Source organism: Podospora pseudocomata, assembly GCF_035222375.1.
Source record: "Podospora pseudocomata strain CBS 415.72m chromosome 1 map unlocalized CBS415.72m_1, whole genome shotgun sequence".
NCBI classification, from domain to species: Eukaryota; Fungi; Ascomycota; class Sordariomycetes; order Sordariales; family Podosporaceae; genus Podospora; species Podospora pseudocomata.
Window position 1 is genome coordinate 6,467,836 of NW_026946363.1, and position 20,476 is coordinate 6,488,311.

The 20,476-nt window shown below is 54.8% G+C and overlaps 5 protein-coding genes across 5 annotated transcripts; 3 read left to right on the top strand and 2 right to left on the bottom strand.

Moving 5' to 3' along the window:
• Positions 1-28: 28 nt before the first annotated feature.
• On the bottom strand, positions 29-2,471 carry sed5 (Integral membrane protein SED5). Its single transcript, XM_062886543.1, is given in 6 exon segments — positions 29-500; positions 558-663; positions 723-788; positions 846-1,141; positions 1,197-2,421; positions 2,441-2,471. The coding sequence occupies 5 exon segments, from the start codon at positions 1,638-1,640 to the stop codon at positions 462-464; spliced, it is 951 nt and encodes a 316-aa protein (XP_062749638.1). The 5' UTR covers positions 1,641-2,421; positions 2,441-2,471; the 3' UTR covers positions 29-461.
• A 357-nt stretch (positions 2,472-2,828) lies between these two features.
• QC762_121100 (uncharacterized protein) lies at positions 2,829-6,467 on the top strand (the record flags this gene model as incomplete). The annotated part of the gene is made up of 3 exons (XM_062886544.1): positions 2,829-3,269; positions 3,371-4,215; positions 4,246-6,467. The coding sequence occupies exons 1-3, from the start codon at positions 3,226-3,228 to the stop codon at positions 6,465-6,467; spliced, it is 3,111 nt and encodes a 1,036-aa protein (XP_062749639.1). The 5' UTR covers positions 2,829-3,225.
• Positions 6,468-9,665: 3,198 nt separating this feature from the next.
• On the top strand, positions 9,666-15,155 carry QC762_121110 (uncharacterized protein; the record flags this gene model as incomplete). The annotated part of the gene is made up of 1 exon (XM_062886545.1): positions 9,666-15,155. One exon carries the CDS (start codon positions 9,666-9,668, stop codon positions 15,153-15,155), a length of 5,490 nt encoding a protein of 1,829 aa, XP_062749640.1.
• Positions 15,156-15,794: 639 nt separating this feature from the next.
• QC762_121113 (uncharacterized protein) lies at positions 15,795-16,556 on the top strand (the record flags this gene model as incomplete). The annotated part of the gene is given in 2 exon segments (XM_062886546.1): positions 15,795-15,883; positions 15,896-16,556. 2 exon segments carry the CDS (start codon positions 15,795-15,797, stop codon positions 16,554-16,556), a joined length of 750 nt encoding a protein of 249 aa, XP_062749641.1.
• Positions 16,557-16,578: 22 nt separating this feature from the next.
• On the bottom strand, positions 16,579-19,499 carry QC762_121116 (uncharacterized protein). The gene is made up of 3 exons (XM_062886547.1): positions 18,165-19,499; positions 17,126-18,090; positions 16,579-17,062 (listed from the first exon to the last, which is right to left on the bottom strand). The coding sequence occupies exons 1-3, from the start codon at positions 18,225-18,227 to the stop codon at positions 16,702-16,704; spliced, it is 1,389 nt and encodes a 462-aa protein (XP_062749642.1). The 5' UTR covers positions 18,228-19,499; the 3' UTR covers positions 16,579-16,701.
• Positions 19,500-20,476: the final 977 nt, after the last annotated feature.

Genomic DNA, 20,476 nt, shown 5'->3' on the forward strand with positions numbered 1-20,476 from the left:
TCTCCAACACCGTCTTTAGGCACTTTGATAGGTGGAAAATTGCTCCCGTTACCACTCGTCTCAGGAAATACAGGACAAGTTTCCCCGTGTCTTCAAATCCTTCAATCTGCAGGTCAGAGCTAGGCTTCTTCAAACTCTCCATGCTTTCCCCTTCAAGACAACCAGCGATAGTCTGGCACGCTTTGCTTCACTGCCTCCCTTTTCTGTACACAGCCATTCAGGCAGCCCCCTTCTTTGTCTTCCCAAGAAACAAGATACAAAAAAGACCACACGCCCACCCATCATTATTACCAAGGTTCTGTCTACCATGCTTGCAACGAAAGATTCTACCGAGAAAACGCCGGCGCGAACATCAAAAAAATGAAGTACGCGGTAGTCCCCGTATGCGAGTAGCAGCAGTTAAAAAAAAGGAAGGACATAATTATACAAGAGAATCGTAACTTTGGGAACAACCCAAAAGACTACCCGGCGATCAACACCCAGAGCAGGAAGAATATCATCTAGAAACATCATATCAGCGAGCTGCATAGACATGGCCTGAAGGGAAGGTAACCCACAAGAACGCCAAACATCTTGGCTAACAACCACCTGTTGCTGCTGACTCGTGACCAGTACTTGAGAAGCTCTTTCTGTGCGCCCTCAACATTGTCCACGACGTCCTCTCTGCATACGGATATTAGCTAATGGCATCACGTAATAGAGTGGTGGAAGAAGGGGCTCACGTGTTGGCATCGATTCTTTGAATCATCTCTGATTGTTCGCTGACCATGCCAGCTAGTTGACCGAAGCTGGAGAAATTGATCAGCTGTGGTCATCTTGATCTTCAGGTTCGGAGAAGAACTCACATGGACCCCAGTTCGTTGATGGTAGATTCAATGGCTTCGATGGCTTGGCCTCTTTGCTGAATGTAGTTGTTCTGGCCACCCTCCTCCATCATCTGGAGTTGCATCTGCTGGTCTACCACTGGGTTCAGAGAAATCAAGTCATTCCCCGGTGATGGTGTCCCCCGGTTCGGCGTGCCGTATAGCGGGGAGGCAGATTGCTGCAAGGAAAGCTGCGCATGTTGCCCGACGTTAGAGACAAATGCCTCGGTCCTTGACCTCGAGGCCTGGATGTTCTTGGTTCTGATCTCCAACACGTCCTGTCACGGCATCAGTGCGCGTTCAGATATCCGACTGGGGTGTGTTTTGTCCTACCTTGAAGTTCGCGCTGACATCCCCCAACTTGCCCTGCAAGAGAAGCAAAATGTTCTTGTTGTTCTCACCCTCTTGGTCCGGTTTTGGGTGCAGCCGTCTGGAAAGGGCCTGGAGATTTCGGATATCCTCGTTGAGGCGGGACAGATCTTGCTTGATGATGAAGGTCAACTCGTTCACCTCGATCGGGTTGTCGTCGAAGAGGGATCGCTTCTTGGCCAGCTGAGCCAGCTTTTGCAGCTTGCCCATAGTAGCCGAGATTCCTCGGCCGATTTCTGCCGCACTCCGCGCAAACTCTGAGCGCTTGGGTTTGGCATCGCCGTTGGCGGCGCTTTGTTGACTACTGCCGAGGAGTCTTTGCGATCCAGGTTTTGCCACTTGCTTGCGCTTCGCGGCGCTGACAATGTGACGGAATTCCGCCGTGCGGTCGTTGATCGCGACGGCCATTTTGAAAGCCGGTCGGTGACGAAGACTGGGATATAGGTCGTCGCTGTCTCTGGTATTTGTTCTCGATGATGTGACCGAAGACGATTAGGGTACGATACGGGTTTTTTGCTGTCGCGATGCGCCCGTGGTGGACTGAAGAAAGGCGAGCTGAGGAAAGGTGTCCAGATAGGGAACGCGATGTTGATTAATTAAAAGTTGTGTACGTAAATGCGAAAGCCGGCAGCGAGGGTCTTGTCGGAAGAATGGTCAGAATGGGGCGCCTATGACGGCTGGAAACGGTTGGCGATGTCCAAGATGTCGTCGTGATTGAAGGAAACGTGGTGTTGTCTCGACAAGGAACGCTTGGACCCCCCTTTGACTTGCGTTGGGTGTGAGCACAGTGCAGACGATGCGGGAACTGTGGCTGGGACTGTGCGAATAGCGCAGGGTCCTGATCTCGTCACTCTCTTAATCAGCAGCGCTGTAGCGACTTGTAGAGTTACAGGTGCTACTTGGAATGATACAGCAAGAGTGCACTTTATGAAAATAGGTGTATCTATGTACGGCAGAGCTGCCAGAGAGCAATCAGCAAAGCCAGGCCTGGTTTGAAGCTCTGTACGAACTACACTCGCCTCCTGGGCAATCCGATGACGCGCGGCGATGGGCATCCAGTGCCCGCAATCTAGCCAGGTAGCATCGACACAGCCCCGCGCAAGGGACCAGGCCATCTGCTCGTGATAATTTGATAAGCTATGAGGTCTGCCGACAGTCGTATGGAGTTCTCGATCCACCAGTTCAGTAACTGCAGGAACACACAAGAAAGACCAGGGGCCGTGGCCTTGTCGTTTTGGCGCCCACGATGCACAAGACTTCGTAAGATGCTTGGGGCAGCTGCATCACCGTTAAGAGCGAGGTTCTGGAAGAACTGTAATGGGTCTTCTTCCTCATTGGCTATGATGAGAACTTGGTGGAAGCTCAACCACAGGGATTAAACCCGCCTTCCAAAGCGTCATTCTTCAGCAAGCTGGCCTCGTGTCTTGGATGTCCTCAATCTCGAACAATTGCAAAATGCATGTGCACAATTAATCTGATTGTCTTCGACCAGACAATGAATGCCTTTTCTTTTTTTGGCATCAGCAAGACTTGGCCGGACTCCACAAAGTCAAATCCACCCCGAATCCGCGCGCCTCTAATCCTTGTTCCCAAATCGTGAACCCCAGCAGATCCATAGTGGAATTCGTTCATGATCGGGTGGACCGCTGGGAAACCCCGAATGACATCTGCCCATCTCCTCTCCTTCATAACTGTCCACGTTCGGCCGACCAGCCGTGCTTCGTGAACCTGTCCCTCAAACTTTGGTTCTCAAACAACTCCTCGCGACCAACTTGAGCCGACAACTGATCCGGTTTGAACCACTGGACGAAACCCGTGCTACACCCGCGGGCTCTGTTTTGCCGCATTCTGGCCGACAGAACCAACTTGCATTATTGGGGCGCTCTCCTGCTTCCAAGCTCCCCTTCCGAAAAGCCTCTTAATTTGCGCCATTGGAGGAGCTGTTACTGCGCCTGCAGGCTCGAAGTTGCTGAAAAACCAACTGGACGGCACAATGGACGGCTCCTATGGGAATGTATTTCCTACAAACCGGTCCATGTAAGCAGATTGTGCCACCCCGCTGCGTTCCCGTTGCCCAACCTCGGTGCGCACAGCAGTGCGTCGATGATACTGCTGAACTAACACCCCCTCTTCTCCAGGTCACCTGCTGTAGGGTCTCCGGCGCAAGCAAACGATATGTACAAGGTCAACGTTAGCAGACAAAAGACGAGAAAGTGGGCAAACTTCAAACCTCAGAACTATGATGGCGATGACTGGGGCGACGAGTACGAAGACGACGAGCCTGAGCCGAACCCACCGCCGCAGTCGAAACCGATGGGACCGCGTTCCCCGACGGAACCACAGCAATTTCAGCGCGCTGTAACCATGCCGGAGAGCACAGGGTCGCTCGCTACGCTTCCATCACAATCTCATCAGCAGCCACGGAAGAGCAGCTTAGATGCCGCAACATCGCCCACAAGCCCGAGCTCGCTGGCTTCGCCGTCCAGATCCCCGTTCGTCCGACCGGCCGATATCTATCGCAAGTTGGAGGAAGAAAGAAAGCGTTCGTTAGAGTCTCCGAGGCCAGCTTTGAGCAGTGTTACGGGGCCACCTGTTGTCGACCGGCCACAATATGCCGCAGGAGCAGAAGCGGGAAGCAGGGAAGATGAGGAAAGAACTGGTGTGAATCGAGATTCGAGACCTGGTTTGGCTACGGTTCCCGAGAGAAGGAGCGAATATGGGCTTGAAGGGCTTCTTGACAGCTACGGATCCGACGAGCCCAGCAATGAACCTGCGAGTTACACTCCTCATTATACAACCTCAGAGGCTCAACCTCCGGCGCATGCTGAAGATTCCAAGGTTGATGTAGGTAAGCAACTCCGGCGGTATTCAACAAGCCCCCAGCTACCGCTCGTGACCCGCATGTCGGGCTTTGGCGAAGACCTATTTTCCCCATCAAGCTTTCTCGACAGCTCAAACCGACAACCTTCTGTCCCAGCCGTTGGTGTCCCCGCCGTTGGTGTCCCCGCCGTTGGTGTCCCCGCCGTTGGTGTCCCAACAACAAGCACTACTACTGGCACCGCGCAGGTCTCAAATGATCCTTCACGGACACAGTCGCCAGCCCTTACACTTCGTCAACATCAGCCACAGCAATCACCCAGCACACCAGCAACTCAGGATATCAATTTGGCGTCGACCGCACCCGAAACCACAGCCGGGGAGACACCGTTGACCCACGATTCAAAGCATCCGGTCAGCCCGGCTGCCATGGAGCACGGGGCCGAAACTTCTAGTTCCGCCATTGCGGTTCAACAGGACTCTGGTGCGCCGCCGAGTTCGAACACTCCTGCCCAACAGCAGCCAGCCGCAGATCTGCCGCGGGAACCTGCAGCAAACAAACAGTCCAACGAAAAAGGGATTCTCAGACCGTCGTTACCGGGTGGCTGGGTTTCCGAAACCCTAGCGACGCCAGGTCAAGCTTTGCTGCCTTCTCAGATTGAGCCCGTCCCAGCAGCAGTTGAGAGGGCTGGCGGAGACGCAAACTCGGGCACGCCAGCCGAACACGCTGCTTTCAGTATGGATAGCTCCCACGCACCTAGCTACGGCGGGGCAGGTCCTGTCAAAGAAAGCGGGCTGCTTGAAACACAAAAAGCACCTCTTCCACGCCCCGCCTCTCCTCGCGCGTTGCCACCACTCAGAACCACAAGCCCTTCGCTCGGCACAACATCTGCGATGGTTCCCGGCTCCGAATCAAAGGTGAGCTACGAAACGACCGAGAAGGTGGAGAGCGACGCTCTTGCGGCTCCCGAACCAACCACTACGACAACGGAAACCTCGGAAATCACGCCCACGGCGCCACTGAATCCACGTCGCGACCCGCCAGAGATCACCACTGATGTACATCCTGTCTTATCTCCGCCATCCTACGGGGCTGGGTCCATGCTGGAGGCAGACACAAGCTCGCCTTTGAAGGAGAACGATGTGCTGAGCGAAGAGATTATGAAGTCACTCAGTCCTGTCCAGTCAACAGAAGGATTCGGAAATATTCACGCAGACTCCGCGGACGCTTATCAAGCAGCCGCGCGGTCCCCTGTTCGGGAAAGCAGCTATCTGGGTGATGTTTATGATGACTACTGGACCGCGAGCGAAGAAAAGGTAGAAGCCGGGTTGCTTGCCGCTGCCGCAACTGGTCAGCAGCCGGAAGCAGGGAGACCCTCCGATGCCCCTAGCGTTTCTGTCGCGGAACCCCCCCGAGAAGAGACAGCTCCGTCGCTGGATGTGAAAGCTGTCGCCCTTTCCGCAAGCTCACCAACTAGCCCCGCGAAACCCGCAGCGTCGGAGGGCGGAGTTGGCAACACACCCGTGATGGAAGATACACGTAAGCGATTCTCATGGGAGGCTGGATTTAGCGATCCGGCGCCTGTGAGTATTCAGCCTGCGATAAAAGAACCGGCCGCTGAGCCGAAGTCTCTGGTACTTCCGGCCATCACAACACTACCAGCTGAGCTGGATGCCGCTCCATCAAGTCCTGCTCCTGGCTTGAAAGCCGACGCTGTGCCTCTTGCGGACACCGTCTCGCAAGCAAGCAGTACCCTTGCCCCTAGATCAGCCAACGCGACACCCATTGAACCACCATCTCCTATCTCAGTCCTTTCAGACAGACCTAATGGCAAAAGCCTAGCATACGCAGATGAAAAGATTGCTGTTGAGCCGCCAACGGGTGAAGAGCGTACATCGCCAACCCCTGAAAATATTGCACCACAAGAACAACAACAACAACAACAACTTGCTTCTCGGGCCGTGGCGCCGAGAAAAGGATCCATCAATATCCTTCCATTCCGGCAGGTTCTGGAGATGCCAATGCCGCTTGACAGGATTCGAACCTTTAACGATTCCAGAGCCCAGTTCGCCGCAATCGATACCGGGCTTGATGAGTGGCTCACGATGATGACATCGCGGCACCCCGAGCATACAAACGCATTTGTGGCAGGCTTTGGATCGCAGCAAGGGTTGTCACCGACCGGAGCCCCATCTCAACAGTTTGGTGGCAACGGCGCTCATGGCCTTCCGGCGAACATTCCTATGCCACCACCACATCAACACGGCGCAAGTGGATTTTCACATCTGCAACATAGTGCACAGGTACAGAAGAGCAAGGTGCTCTTGATGGCAGCAGGGAAAGCTGGAAAGGGATTGTTCAGCAAGGGCAGAAACAAGCTCCGGGAAACGGGTGACAAGGTGTTTTCAAGTTCATGATATGTGTCTTCTTTGTCTTTTTTTGGTCACGAACTTGCCCAGCTGGGGTTGGGTTGTATATTGTGTTAATACGGTTGGAAACTACGTTATTTATTTCCAGGTACAAGCATCAGCCACGTGAAGTCAGGTTTGGGCAGGTGGGTAGGTGGTTTGTTTTGGTTAGGAGGAGGGTTTTCTTTTCATATAGGGAGGTGGCATCAGGGTATGGCATACAAACGTTGAAGATCACGGGAATTACACACAGACTGTTGAACAGATGAAAGCTATCATCGCCCATGGAACCTCTTGAAGGAGCATGACCTGTCTTTCACACATCAGACCAATACCTCCAAATGTCATTCTGCGGCAACCGAAACACAGTTATCATCACCGTTCAACGGCGTTTTGCCACACTGAGAGCAACACGATCAGTTCTTGACCCTGCGTAGCCGCCAGGTGATTCTACCCTTTGTGCAGCCTCGGAGTCTATATAAAGTCTCGTTCCATTGCATGAAGCAAGTGCCTTGTCCACCTTTCTACATTAGTTCCCTCATATATGTTCCTGTTCCTGCAGTATCAGTCCTCGGCACTTTAGATACACTTCGCGCACGTTGGTCTTTTTGCTTCTACTGCACACGATGAGATCTGGACACTATAAGTCATCAGGCACACCTGGCCAACATCAACCTACCCACCATGGACAAGCAGTCACCAACTCAAGGTCGACACCAATGATCAACTATGGGCCTGACATGATCAACTACGGGCCTGGATCATTTACAAGCTCGGCAGGGGCAGCATCGGGATTCCTCACTCCCTCCATCAACTACGGCACTGGGATGTCACGACGGCTAGTTCCGGGGACATTCCCGCGTGTCGTTTGAGCAGTTGTCGGTAGAGATTCTGCGGAAACCGGTGCAGATGATGGGTGTTTTTTGGGGCCGGTTCCACCAGTGTTTGATACCGTTTTTTTTTTTATAAAAAAAATAATCATTCCCCTGGGGGTGAACATCGATTAGCTGGGCGGTACAATTCTTTTGTTCAAGTCTCTTTGGAAAGCTGTTAGGAAGCTGGAGTTGATGATTGCCGAGAAATGTGGTGTGGCGAGTTCACTGTCAGAGGATGAGAAGGGAGTGCTGCTGTGGAGTTGGGAGAGGCTTGGGCTTGCAAGCAACTGATAGAAGATTATAACATACTCTTGATGGTGGAAATCGATCGAAGAGGAGGACGAAATCGAAGTATTGGAGCGTAGGTGTTGAACCTCAGGGGGACTGTTAGATTAGGATATGGATGAGGAGGTTTTGGTAAGCAGCATGGCATGAGAATAGAGGGCGGGCCCCTTTTCAGGAAGAACAGTGGAATTCAATACGGATATGCCTGAAGCAATCATCAGTTCTGTGCTTGACTGACAACCATTACCGTAGTAGCATTATTGACCAAAGAGATGGAGTTCAAAGACCACTTGTATGGGGGTCGGTAAAGACTCTACACGCGAGTGATATAACACTTGAAAGAACAATGATGCCGAATTTCATGTGCTACAATTTACAGTGACCAAGGTAGGTAGGTAGGACGGTACCTACCACGGAAGGACTGTACACACACACTGCCTTTTCTTATGCTCCTTCTCGCTGTCACGCGCCGTAGTTTAGCTTCTCTCATCACATCATCCACCGCGATTTCGGGGGTCTTGTTTGGGGTACTGCTGATCACAGCAAAGAACGGAAGTTGGGACAAGGCTGGGGGCCGCAAAAAGGCGATGAAACAAATTGAAGGATCTTGCTACGCAGTATCGATTTCCTCTCCAGGGCCAAATCCACAACACCTCCTCGGAGTCGAATCCGATCTACCCTGCAGTGTTCCCAATGCCCAGCCGGCTGCTGCTGAGAGGTCCAAAGACGCAACCAGCGTACCAAAATACTTCTTCTGTTCCACGGCTTCTCTGGCTTCCAACGCAACACAAAACCCGGGCATTGCACCACAAGACTCTCAAGGTGAGGATGATCACCAGGAGCCAAGAGGCAGCATACTCAGCACATGCTACCCTACGGCACAGCCCGCCTGGAGAAGTGATAGTGCCAGCCATTCTCCACGTTCGCAGTAACTCTAGCAAGGATCTGTGGGCACCCACTCATCGTGTCCCGGAGCCCGTTGTTTCCCACGCAAAAATAGCATGGTCGCGAAATGTTTACTCTACGGTTCTCAGCCCAGCGAGGCAGCATGATCTCAGCATCAAACGGCAATAAACAAAAGGGGAAAAGTGGTGGTAGAAGAACACGGGCCAGTGTAAGGCAGACCGGTAGTAACAGAAACTTTACTGTAAGTCCCCATCACCGGTCCACAGGGCATCAGGCTGCCATCTCAGCCCATCAGCAGCAACAAACTCGGGCCCTTGGAGAAGCTGACCCCCTGTCTGCGGGGGCTGAACCTCGCATCCAAGACAAGGGTCCTCTTCTGCCAGCAATTTCGACCTCTCAAAAACAGGAAACTGCTGTCGCGTCTTACTCTGCATCGTGTTTCTTTTCTTTTGCACTCTTTGCTACCGTCGTCATTGTCTCAAGCTCAACCGTGGGAACGACAACGGCTCGGTCCCAGCTATCGCGAACAAACGTGGGCGTCCTGGACCCTGATGCGACCAGCCCCCCACCTCCACATGGGACGATCGACAGACAAGCTTGAGCTTGAGCTTTTGCTTTGCCCCTCTTCGTCTCAGCTCCAACACTGACGGCGGCGACGTTATATATACGGTGCCCGAGTCACCTCCGGTCGGCCGGCGGTTCAACACAATCCGTCCTCCGACACAACGGAGGTCCTACCTAGGTGATCGAATTGTACTGGATTGTCGGGTCTTGCAATCGGAGCTCGACCGAACGCCCTCCTCCCACACAGACATACCCAGAAAACCGGTGGTGTCCTCGGCGCTTGGGCTCAACCTGCAATAGACCAGCAATTGGTGAGAGATACGAACCAAAAAAAAAGTCAGTGGACAATACAACTCGCAGTCGCTGCGCTGGCGACCTAGCGACAAGACCGGGAATTAGATTGAAGCAACACAAGGAGGACGGCAGTCGCTTGCAACCTGGTCGTACAGTCGGTTCACAAACCACGCACAACTAAATCTGAGCTCCCACTTGCGTCCGCGCTGGCTTTCCCACCGTTACTTTCGCGACACATCGTCGACGTCACCAAGTACTCGTTTTACGCTATCACGAACTTACAATGGCATCCTACAATCCGGCTTACAAGCCACTACCTCATCCGGGAAACTTCCAGCAGGGGTATCTCAGCGCCCAGCAGCAACATCAACATCAACAGCTTCAACATCAGCAGCATCAGCAGCTCCAACATCATCACCAACAGCATCAACAATACCTACAACAACAACAACAGCAGCAGCAGCAGCAGCAGCAACAGCATCAGCAGCATTCTGGCCAAAATGGGATAGAGCGGCCTCCGTCTTTTGTTGGTCTACCGCCCATTCGCCGTGGCTCATCGCTTGGCTTGAACGCTGAAAGATTCTCTGGTGACAACAACAACAACAACAACAACAGTCCGGGTAATAGTAACGGTCATCAGCAGCAACAGCAGCAGCTCCAACAGTATGGACAGCAACATCAACAGCACTCCGGCACGGCGCAACAAAACCCCAACACCAGTCATCAGGGACAGCAACATCCACAACAGCAATCGATTGTTCAGTCTGTATACCGGCCAACCCAAGGTGCGCCTGGTCCGCAAACCCAGGCCCCTACTCAAGGGCAACACACATGGCAGCTACAAGGTCAAGGTCAACAAGGACCATCCCCGGGCCTGTCCCGCGGGTTTGCGGGAGCTGCCGTCAATGCTCCACACGGAGTGAACGGAGTGCCCCCGCAGGGCCCACAGCAATATACAGATGGTTCCGGTCGACAGGGACCGATGCTTCCTCATATGCTACCGGGGAACCTTTCCCAGAGGTTTCAACCTCAGAGTTGGGTACCGCAGGAGTCACATCTAGCAGAACCTCTACATCCCTCGAGCCGCCATCGTTCCTCACCAAGCAATGCCTCATCACAGCACCAGCAGCAACAGCAACAAGCACAGCAGCAGCAGCAGCAGCCTCATCAGCAGCCATCACCCCCGCAGCAACAGCAGCAACCATACTACGGATTTGACAAGGAGACCGGCGGCCCTGTTTCTGGAGGGCACTCCTCGCAAAGACCAAAGCCACAGGCTTCCCAGCCATCTCAGCAAACACATCCGGCTTTTAGGGATCAGCAGCACTACAACGGGTTACCAAGCCAAAGAGCTCACCCAACGCAACCTCTTCCTGCTCTCCCGACTATTCATCAAAGCCCTGTCATCCCGCAGGGATCCGACCAGGAGAACCAGCAGCAAAAGAATAATGTATCACCGCCAGGCTCCGGCGCTCCTGGGATCACGGTTACTGAAGATGGGCGTATCAAGCGCAACTCGGGCGTGTACTCAGGACTCAGAGACAGATTAGCCACGGGCGGTCCAGTCGAGCGCCGGGATGGTGACGGTACTCCGCGATATCAGGGGGTTGGCAACGACGTCGTCTCTGACTCAAGCGATGACGAGGGCGACTTACCAAACCCAATCGGTCCATTTGGGGGAAGGGCGGCCGACAACGATAGTATGATTGCGCATGGCCCGGGCACGCCCATGGGTGAACGTGTCCCGCCTCCGCCATCGCAGTTTGCGCCACCGGGCCGGAAGCTGACTACTTTCTTCGGCATCGGTGCCACACAACCATCCGGACCTCAGCAGCCGAACTCGATGAGGCCTGACATGTCGAGAACTTCCACGTCGACCAATGCCACGGAAAACCAGCCAGCTGGAAGCATCGGTGGACCGCCCAAGAAGCGCTTCTCTGCTCTCAAGAATGTCTTCCATCGATCAGAGGGGCATAAGCATTCGCCGTCATTCACTATCAAGACATCACCCCCTCAGGCACAGGCCCAGTTTCAGGGCATGAACCAGGGACCACCTCCGGCGTCGTTCCTCCAGGGGCCACCTCCCGGTCCATTGCCAGGCATCCCTCAAGGGGAGGTTCCAAGGACACCTCAGGGGCCGGTTCAGGGGCAGTTCCAGGGACAGTCACCGGGTCAGATTCAGGGACAGGCCCAAGGACAAGGTCAGCACCCTCAGGATCCCACCCCTCCGGCAGGAGCTGGCCCGCAGCCCGGTTCTTTCAATCTGTACTCTGGACCTGAGCGAACTGTCACCGGTTTACGGCAGCCAGGTCATGCGCTGCCACCTCCGGGCGCCCAGAATCAGCAGTCACCACTACAGCAACAGGGGCAACCACAGCAACAAGCCCAGCAACAACAGCAGGGCAGCTTTGCGCAATACGACCAGACCCGGAAGCCCAGTGGTGGCATGTTTGGATTCCTTCGCAACCGAGCTGACTCCAAGCCCAAGGATGGTCCTCCTGCTGTCTCGCTGCCAATCCCCCCGGGGCAACCAATTCCCTTTTCGCCGGGGCGGGGAGGACAACAGCAATATGGCATGAGCCCAGCATTGGGTCCAGATGGACGCCCTTCCACTGCGGCTAACCAGCAACTATTCCAGTCCCAATTCGGGAGAGGAGGTCCGGGATCGCCAGGCCAAACGCTACCTGTCTCTCAGCCCTCTGATAACGGTCAGCTAGATGATGAATTTATCGCACATCGACCGCCGCCGCTTCCTCAACAAAGTCAGAGTCAGCTGTCGTTTCAGCATGGTCAGGCAGAGAATCTATCTACCGTCAGCCGCCAACAAGAGCAAGAAACTACGCCTTACTTGCAGAATGCTCAGTTACACCAGCCAACCAAATTGCTCGACCCAACCCCTGCTGGCTCCGCCTTTGAGTCTCCCGTCTCGAGCAAATCGCAACCTGTTTCTCAGGCTGCCGTTGAGCAAGGACGGCATCTGAACGATTCGCCTGCTAGTTTCACTGTTCAGCAAGCTGTTGCAGTTCGCCAGCCTCCAGCTCAGAGCTACGGACAGGGCTCTCGGTTCAGTCCAACCCAAAACCCCACGCGCAAGCCTCTGAACGCCTCGGAGGGGTTGAATAACGATCAATCTGCTCCTCCCGGAAGTCCTCCTGCCGGTTATCAAGGACAGGGCCCGACACAGTTCGGGGTGTCGGGACCTAGCTTCCAACAAGAAACGCGAGGTGCTGGACCATCCCAGTTCCACCCTTCTGCCGGAGTTCAGCTGCCGGACCAAGATAGCAGAGCCCCGTCAAGACAGTCGATCTCTGCTGTTTCGCCAACCGTTGAGACGCCCTCTATCCACATGCATCCTCAGGGACCGAGTCAGGGACCAGGAGCTGGGCCTCGCCCCCCGAGCGGACACTCTTACCAGTCTAGCCTTCAGTCCTCTCAAGTTCAACAAGGTCAGGCACCTCTCCAAGGGATTAGCACTCAGCCCACTTGGGGATCGGCCCAAAGTGGTCCTCAGCCCAACCGCGCACCGTTCGGTCCGGGTCCTCGTCCGAATGGCAACCCTATGATTCCTCAGTTTCACCAGAAGGAAAAGGAACAAAGCACAATTTCGAAACTCTTAAAGGGCAGCAAGGCAACCGGGCCGTCGGCACCGAAGCCAGAAAAGGGCGAGAAGGAGAAGGGTGGCAATCTCTCGGGGTTCCTTGGTGCTTTCAAAAAGGGGACGAAGCAGATGGAGATTCATTCACCCAACGCTCTGCCGCCCATGGGTGGCCAACCGTTCTTGGCCGGGCAATCTTCTCAAGGCCAGAAATCCCAGCCTTTCGCGCCTCATCAGGTGGGAGTTCAAGCCCAGCCGCAGCCACAACAACAGCCTCCAGCTGGTGCGTCCACTCAGGAACAAAGGCCCCAGCAAACTGGTCCTGCTGGTCAGTATCCATACCAAAATCAGCCTCAATCCCAGAGACAGCAAGGGACTGCGCCAACAGTCCAACCATCGCCGCCATCCCAGCAGCAAGCTCCTCGCCCTGGTCCGCCTCCCACCGAGCCAAAGTACGAGAGGGTCCCTATTCCTGCCTCGTATGGGTATGTTCATGGCGAGGGACGTGTTGCTCCTGGGCCTGTTGGGTTCTATGTTGGCCCTACACCTGTCGGGTTGTACGGTATGCCTCAAGGGCAGATGATTCCAGCGGGCTATCCCCAGCAATGGGTACAGCCAGGAGGGATGCCAACTCAAGTCCCGCCTGGAGCCGTCCCTGGTCAAGTGTATTCTCAGCAGGTCAATGGAGCTCAAGGTGCTTCGCCCCAGCCCTCGAATTCTTCGGTTCCCGTCAACGCTCGTGATCCTTCTCCCGCGTCTCAGGGTCACGTTCATGTCCAAGCACCTTCACCAGTTCCGGTTCAACCTCCAGCACCCCCACCTGTCAGTGCTGCCCCTGCTCCACAGCAGCCTCCAGTATTCAACAGTCAACCGTCTCTGCGTGAGCGGGTTCCTTCTCCGGAGGCCCAACCCACGCAACAGACTCAGCCCCCGCAAACTGCTCAGCCAGCTCAGCCATCTCCTCCAGTGCAGCAACCAGCGCAGTCACACCCGGCAAGTACTTTGACCGCAGTTCCCCGCCAAATAGAGGTGTCACCTCAATCCTCTGTGCGGACAGCTGCGCCTCAGGCACCGTCGCCTAACGTCTCGCCTCCTGAGAGACAAGTGCAACCTCGGCCAGAACCAGCTCGTTTCGACAGCCGGGACAGCGACACTTTGCCCTCTGCGCGGCCAAGTCCCCTCAAGCGGAATGTCAGCCCCCCGCAAAACGGCAGCGCCACTCACCAGCGCCAGTTCTCCGCCGGCAACGGACTTGCTTCTCTCCCCTCGCAGCAGCGGTACATGCAGTCTAAGCAGTCACCCTCCCCTCCTAATGGCAGCCAGTTCTTACCGCCAAGGAGCCCGGATCGACAGGCACCAAGCACGGTTGTTCCGATTCACATTGCAGGCGCCAGCATCGTTTCTCAGGGTTCAAGAACTGTCAGTCCGCCTCAGGATTCGAGAACCGTCAGCCCAGAACCAATCATACAAGGCCCTTCTGCTCCGGTTCAGCACCTGGAGTCACCGAGTCGTGTGCCAGATGACAATATTTACGATGCTACTCCGCGCAACTCGCAGTTTGCTCCTCAAGAGCAGCCGAAACAACAACCTGAGTCTCAGCAGCAACAGCAGCAGCGAGCCTCACCTCCACCTCAGCCACAGACACCGCAACAACAAGAGGAACAGCAACGCCAGTCACCTGTCCAGACTCGCTCTTCCCCTATGGAGGCCGAAAACACCATAATCATCTCCGAGCCCACCGAAACCAAGTCTGCCGGCCCATCCCACGACACCACTCGTCCCAAACTCGAGCTCAAGCCCCCGGCTGAACCACGGCCCCGTTCCAACTCTCCCCCGGCCGTCGATCACGACTCCGATGACGACCTGTCCGATGTTGAATCGCCCATCATCGCCTCTGCTACTGTCGCGACACTCAAGCCTGCTTCACCAAGCAATAAGACAACACAAACCGGGGCGGTCGCAAGAGAAAACATTGCTATTTTTGAACGGGCAAAGAAGAAGGCCGAGGAGGAGAGGATCGCGCAGGAGAGGATGGTGATGGAGGAGAAGATTCCGGTGTTTGATGATGAGATGATGAATGCTGGGAAGAAGAAGGAGGATGAGAAGGTGCAGATGAGCGCGACGAGTTATCCGGGGCAGGAGTGGAATCCTTATGGGGAGTTCCAGGAGTGGGAGTGAGTGAGTGAGTGAGTGAGTGATGTGATGTTGTTGTATTGTCTGGAATGGTACATATACATGTGTGGATATGTTTATTCATTTGTTTGGGGTAGTTTTTTGGGTGATGACGATATCAGCAGACGATCTATTTCTTTTTCTTTTTGTTGACGAGCGATCTTGTTTATTCTTTGGGTAAAAAAAAGCTACCAAGTCAATATCTAATCTGGTCTTCTTTTTTTGTTTCTTGACAGTATTTACTTTGATCACCGCTGTGTATCTACGTCTTGTTTCCCTGGCTTAGTCTATGGGAATAGCCTCACCACTTAGCAAGCCAGTAACCAATGTGAAATGGTCCAATTTGTTACTTATTTTGACACGCTGTGGACACAATCCTCGTCTTGAAATCGAGAATCGAGAGGTGAGAAGGCAAATAAATACACAAAGTCAGAATTGTTGACAACTGCTGAAAGAGTGGCAAATACAGCACTTAAGCCGCCAACCCCACATTTCCAAACCGCTAATTTCCCTGCTCTCCAGCGCTCTGATTTAGTTCTCACCATCGTCATCATCACTTGCAACTCAATAGCCATTGTTGTCGCACACAATCGCGCCCCCCTCCCCTCCCCCAACACTCAAAACCACTTTACAAGAACAGACATCATGGCCCCGATATTACCACCATCAAGCAACCCCACTCAGAACAATACCCAAGATGAAATGGGACTAGAAGATGTCCACTCCCGACCCCGGCCCCGACCCCGACCCCGACCCCGACCCCGACCGCAAAGATCCCCATCCGAGCTCACCCGCCTCAGAGTCCAAAACCGCCGGCGGGAGTACCTGAGCAGAAACCCGTCCTATTTCGACCGGCCAGACCACGAGCTCTCGGACCCCCTCCTCCACGACCACCTGATCCGCCGCTTCCTCACCCCCCGGGAGCGGGAAGCAGACTCCAAGTCCAAAGGGTACGCCCGCGTCCTCGAGGGGTCCCTCCTTCGGGGCGAGGAACGGTTGGCAAAGCTCTCCTCGGAGAAACCGGCGGGGGATGAAATGGGCGAGAACGGGGCGGCGGCGGCGGGTGTGTCGCAGGCTGGGAGAGGGAGGGGGCCCAAGGTGGAAGCCGCGGGGACGAGCTTCACCTCGTTCAGCGCCGAGTTGTCACCCCCGCCGGAGACAAAAGAGGAGGGGGAGGAGAGGTGGAGGGAGTTTCTAAGGGATCGGTTCGTAAGGGGTGAGGATGAGGATTTTGAGTATGACGAGGTCGATGACAGGGACGAGCTTGACGAGTTGGAGCGGAGGGAGAGGGAGGAGGAGTGGATCGAGGGGGAGGAACCGGGGTGGGCTGACAGTGAGGGTGAAGGAGAAGGAGGGGGGAGGGTGGGGAGGGTGCTGACGGGGGAGACGGGGGTGCAGGACTTTTAAAGAGGTTTGGGCAGAAGCTGTTGAGAGGGTGCGCAAAACAAAAGCCTGATATTTAAACGCCAACAAGAGCCTAGCAGCTTTGTTTCTGCGGGGCATCACATCTATCAGGTACCTGTCCCAAAACCCAAGTCTACCCATCCCGGAATCAGCTCCTCCCCTCCCTCATGTACCACCTCATAGCCCTCTTCCTCTCCTCAAACAACGGCCCCTGCCTCCCGTTCTTCTTCATCGCCTCCCACACGTCCAACGCAATCTCCTCCTCTTCGCTCAACCCGCCATCATCGCCCCCCATTATCGTCACCCACCGCAGCCCATTACCATACCTCCTCACCTTCTTCCTCGTCGACGCCACCTCCCCCTTTTGCTGCCCCGTTCCTCCTTGTCCGTCACCAGCCCGTTCTTGTTGCCGCTCCAGCAACCCCACGAAAAACCGATCCCCCCTCTCCTCGATAAATCTCACCGCGTGCGTCCTCCTCCAGTGGCGGCGCCAGCAGTCGGGTCGGCTGCTGTTGTTTTGTTGCTCAATACTCACCCCTTGTCGACAAGGGGGACAAGAGAGAAAAACTTACTACGTCTGTGAGGGCTTGCAGTCGTGGCAGGTGGTGCGCGTGGACTTGAAGTGGAGCGTGTCGATGTGGCGGTCTAGTTCCCAGTGGCGGGGGAACTCGGCGCTGCAGACCTGGCCGGAGGGGAGGAGATGGGCGCACTGGTAGCGTTCCTCCGCGTTGGGGAGGGTAGTTCGGCGGGCGTGGGTTATAGGGGGGCTCGGTACGGGTTGTTGGGGGGCGTTGTTGTCGAGAGAGATGGGGACTGGGGTTGGGAGGAGGTCGGAGAGAAAGGGGTCTGTGGTGACGGTGGTGGTGGTGGGAGAGTTGAACGGGGTGGCGGTTGGGTAGTGGGGGTCTGGGTGAGGGTTGATATCGATGCTGGCCAAACTGTCATGTTGGGGTGTAACTACCTGCTGCATGTCTGCAATGGTGTGAGGTTGGTAGTGCTGCTGAGCCGGGTTGTGTCGCGTTGGCTGGAAGGCTTGGTGGCTGTAGTCAGGAGCCGATGGCTGGAAGAAAGCTGCTACGGGCAGTGCTTGAACCTCTGGAGGTGGGTGTTGTTGCGGACGGGGCAGCTGGGAGACTATTCCACCGATATTGTTCTGAACAGCTGGAGAGGAGTATGTTGTCTCGGGGAACGGGGCGTGGATGATTGAAAAGGCATCCGGCTGGGAAGCGAAGAACGACGGGTGAAGCATCTCCATGAACGGTGCCATAGTGCCCTGGGGAGGCTGTTGGGTGCTTTCGGGTTGTTGACCATGACTTCCGAGTGAATTGCGCCGGCATTCGTAGCAGTCATGCTCCCTCGCGACCCAGTCATACCAGGACGTGGGAGAGTTGGGATGGCCGGGAGGCCAGATGATGTACGAACCAGCGTAGTCGGAAGTTCCGGCGGTGAGAACGCTAAGATCAGCCGGAAGATTCAAGGGACGGGGGAAATCCACGACATTCCTAGGGTCTAGAGACTCATCATGAGGCCGTGTTTCCTATTCCAAGTCAGCAAGACAACTATCAGGGCAAGAACCCCAATGTGAAAGGGGATAGCCCAATGAAAACTTACCAACCAGTATCCGTGGGTGTCCCCGGCGAGTGGAGGGACGGGATATGCACTCGTGTCGACCATTGTTCTCGAGTCAAACCCTAAAAGGTATGTTTGTAGAGATCAGGATGTAGATGAAAGCTCGACAGGACGACCGAAGACTGGGCAGCATCAGAGAAAAGCTCTCATCTTTATACCTGTAACAGGTACAGGAAGATCCATCTCGGCCTGCTGAATTGCAGCCAGCTGTCGCCCATCTGCACTGTCAACCAACGAGATGTCAGAGAGACCGAGTCCATGCTTGAGTACTCGACTTGTAGCCCCTCAGCCCAGCGTCTACCAACTCTGAAGTAATTCCATGCAAGAGGTCGATCGTGATCCCGGGACATTTGCTCCCTTCACACCCTCAAAACTAGGGCTAGCTCCACGTGGGGGACAGTCTCTGAGGCATCCCCAATCGGGTCTCTCGCAGCCATACAAAACTGTTTTGTCGGTGTTGGAATATCTGCTCGGAAAAAGGGCCAAAGCTTTCCGAAGCAGCTCTGGACACCACCAGCACTGTGTGAAAAAGGACGGCGACCTCCCATCCCACACCTTTCAACCCGTTTCAGATCAAGTTCGGCGAGACCCGTTTGCAAACTTCCATATTTTTGAGTTTGAGGCGAGATAGAACTTGATTTTGTTAGTAATGGCGTATTCCTATCTCTTCCAGATGCCGTATAGAAGCCTCCATCGCAGCATAAAGTACCTTCGGTTACACCCAACGGCGCGCTCAAATGGCCGCGGGAGACGGGTGGTAGGGGTGGTATGGGTGGTACGGGTGGTACGGGTGGTACAGATGTATCTTCCATGCTGTGTGATGCTGGACTTTGTCGTCGGGAGCCTCTTCGCACGGCCTATTTCCCGAGCGTTGTGAGCAAATGCCGAGCGGCAGGCAAGAAGCAGGAAGGACTCGAACTTCATAGTTGGGGGGGGGGGGTGTGGGGAATGATACCCGATGCCTTGCAGGAGTGCGCCAAGTCCCTTGATATGCGCCGCATTTCCTCGTCGAGGGGTGTCAGATCTGATCGATTCTCATTCGTAGGATTGTAAGGAAGGGATCGAGCCAATGAAATGGCGATGAAATGGGTGGAAAACCTGGCTCGAAATCGGTTCCAACTTCCTGGAAGCTGTCACGTCGATAGTGACAGTGAGTGTTTATTCCCCGGATTCTGGCAGATCTAGCGGGAACTAAGCCTTCCCGTGAATTTTTGACAGGGCTCCAACAATGCAGCTAACCGCAGAGATCCAGGGTCCCAGCAGTTCGTGCAACTGTTCCGAGGGGGCCAGGCTCCAGGCTTGCTTGCGTTATTTCTGAACCCATGCCAGAAGCAGTCGGAAAAGGGACGCAGAAATCTAAGAACTTGGGTGGTCCCCTCTCCCGAGCCCAAGACAGATCCCACCCGTTTCTTAGCGCAAAACATTGGTCATCACGGGCGTCTGTCGGTGCTCCTAAACCAAGTGCGCGAGCCAACTACCCCTTCGAGTTCGACGTGCGTATGAAGAAGCAATCTAGCTGTCGGTGAAAAAGCCGGGAGCCAAGAACAAACAGGCTGGCTCGGTCGGTCGACGATCTGCTTCCTCATATGGTGTGCGCATGCGAGCCTCCTGTCCTTCTTGTTGGCTCGTCAATGCTGGGGTATGTGGGCATGCCAACTAGTACCAATGGTGGCTAAGGGGTGATCGATTCAAGCCAACCAGAAGAGGTCGATGTTTGAAGGGCTGGCAGCCTTTCCTGTCCCGTCCTGCAGGCGGTTCAAGGGATGTGCTGTGAGAAGAAGCTGATATAGCTATCACCTGTTCCCGTTGGAGTGTGGTGTTCAGTTGACCGCTCTTTGAAACCGCACAGTATAAGATTCTGCCGGAGATTGTCGATATCAAGCCTGGAGTTCTCACACAGTGTGTCGCCTTGCCAGACCATGCGTGTTTCAAACCAAGCAGATTGTTGGGGCTCCGAGGAAAACCTTCACTTGGAGACCTCGGTCGACTTGCGCATCTTCCAACTGCTTGATGTTGTTGAGTCCTTGTGACTCCTCTGCGAGGTAAATTCAAATACCGTAGATGAGGCAAACTTTCAACATGACCAAAAAGCACCACATGCTGAGAGACTTTGTAGCCCGCATTGACCCATCACTGATCACAAAGCCAACAATCATAACCTGGGACGGAAATCTTGGGATATGTGACAGTGGGAAAGTGACAGCAGGTTGCAGTTCCCGTCCCATCCCATGCCGTGCAACTCGCACTAATGTCGTTTGACAGATTGAGTGGCAATGTTTGGCCAAGGTGGCTCC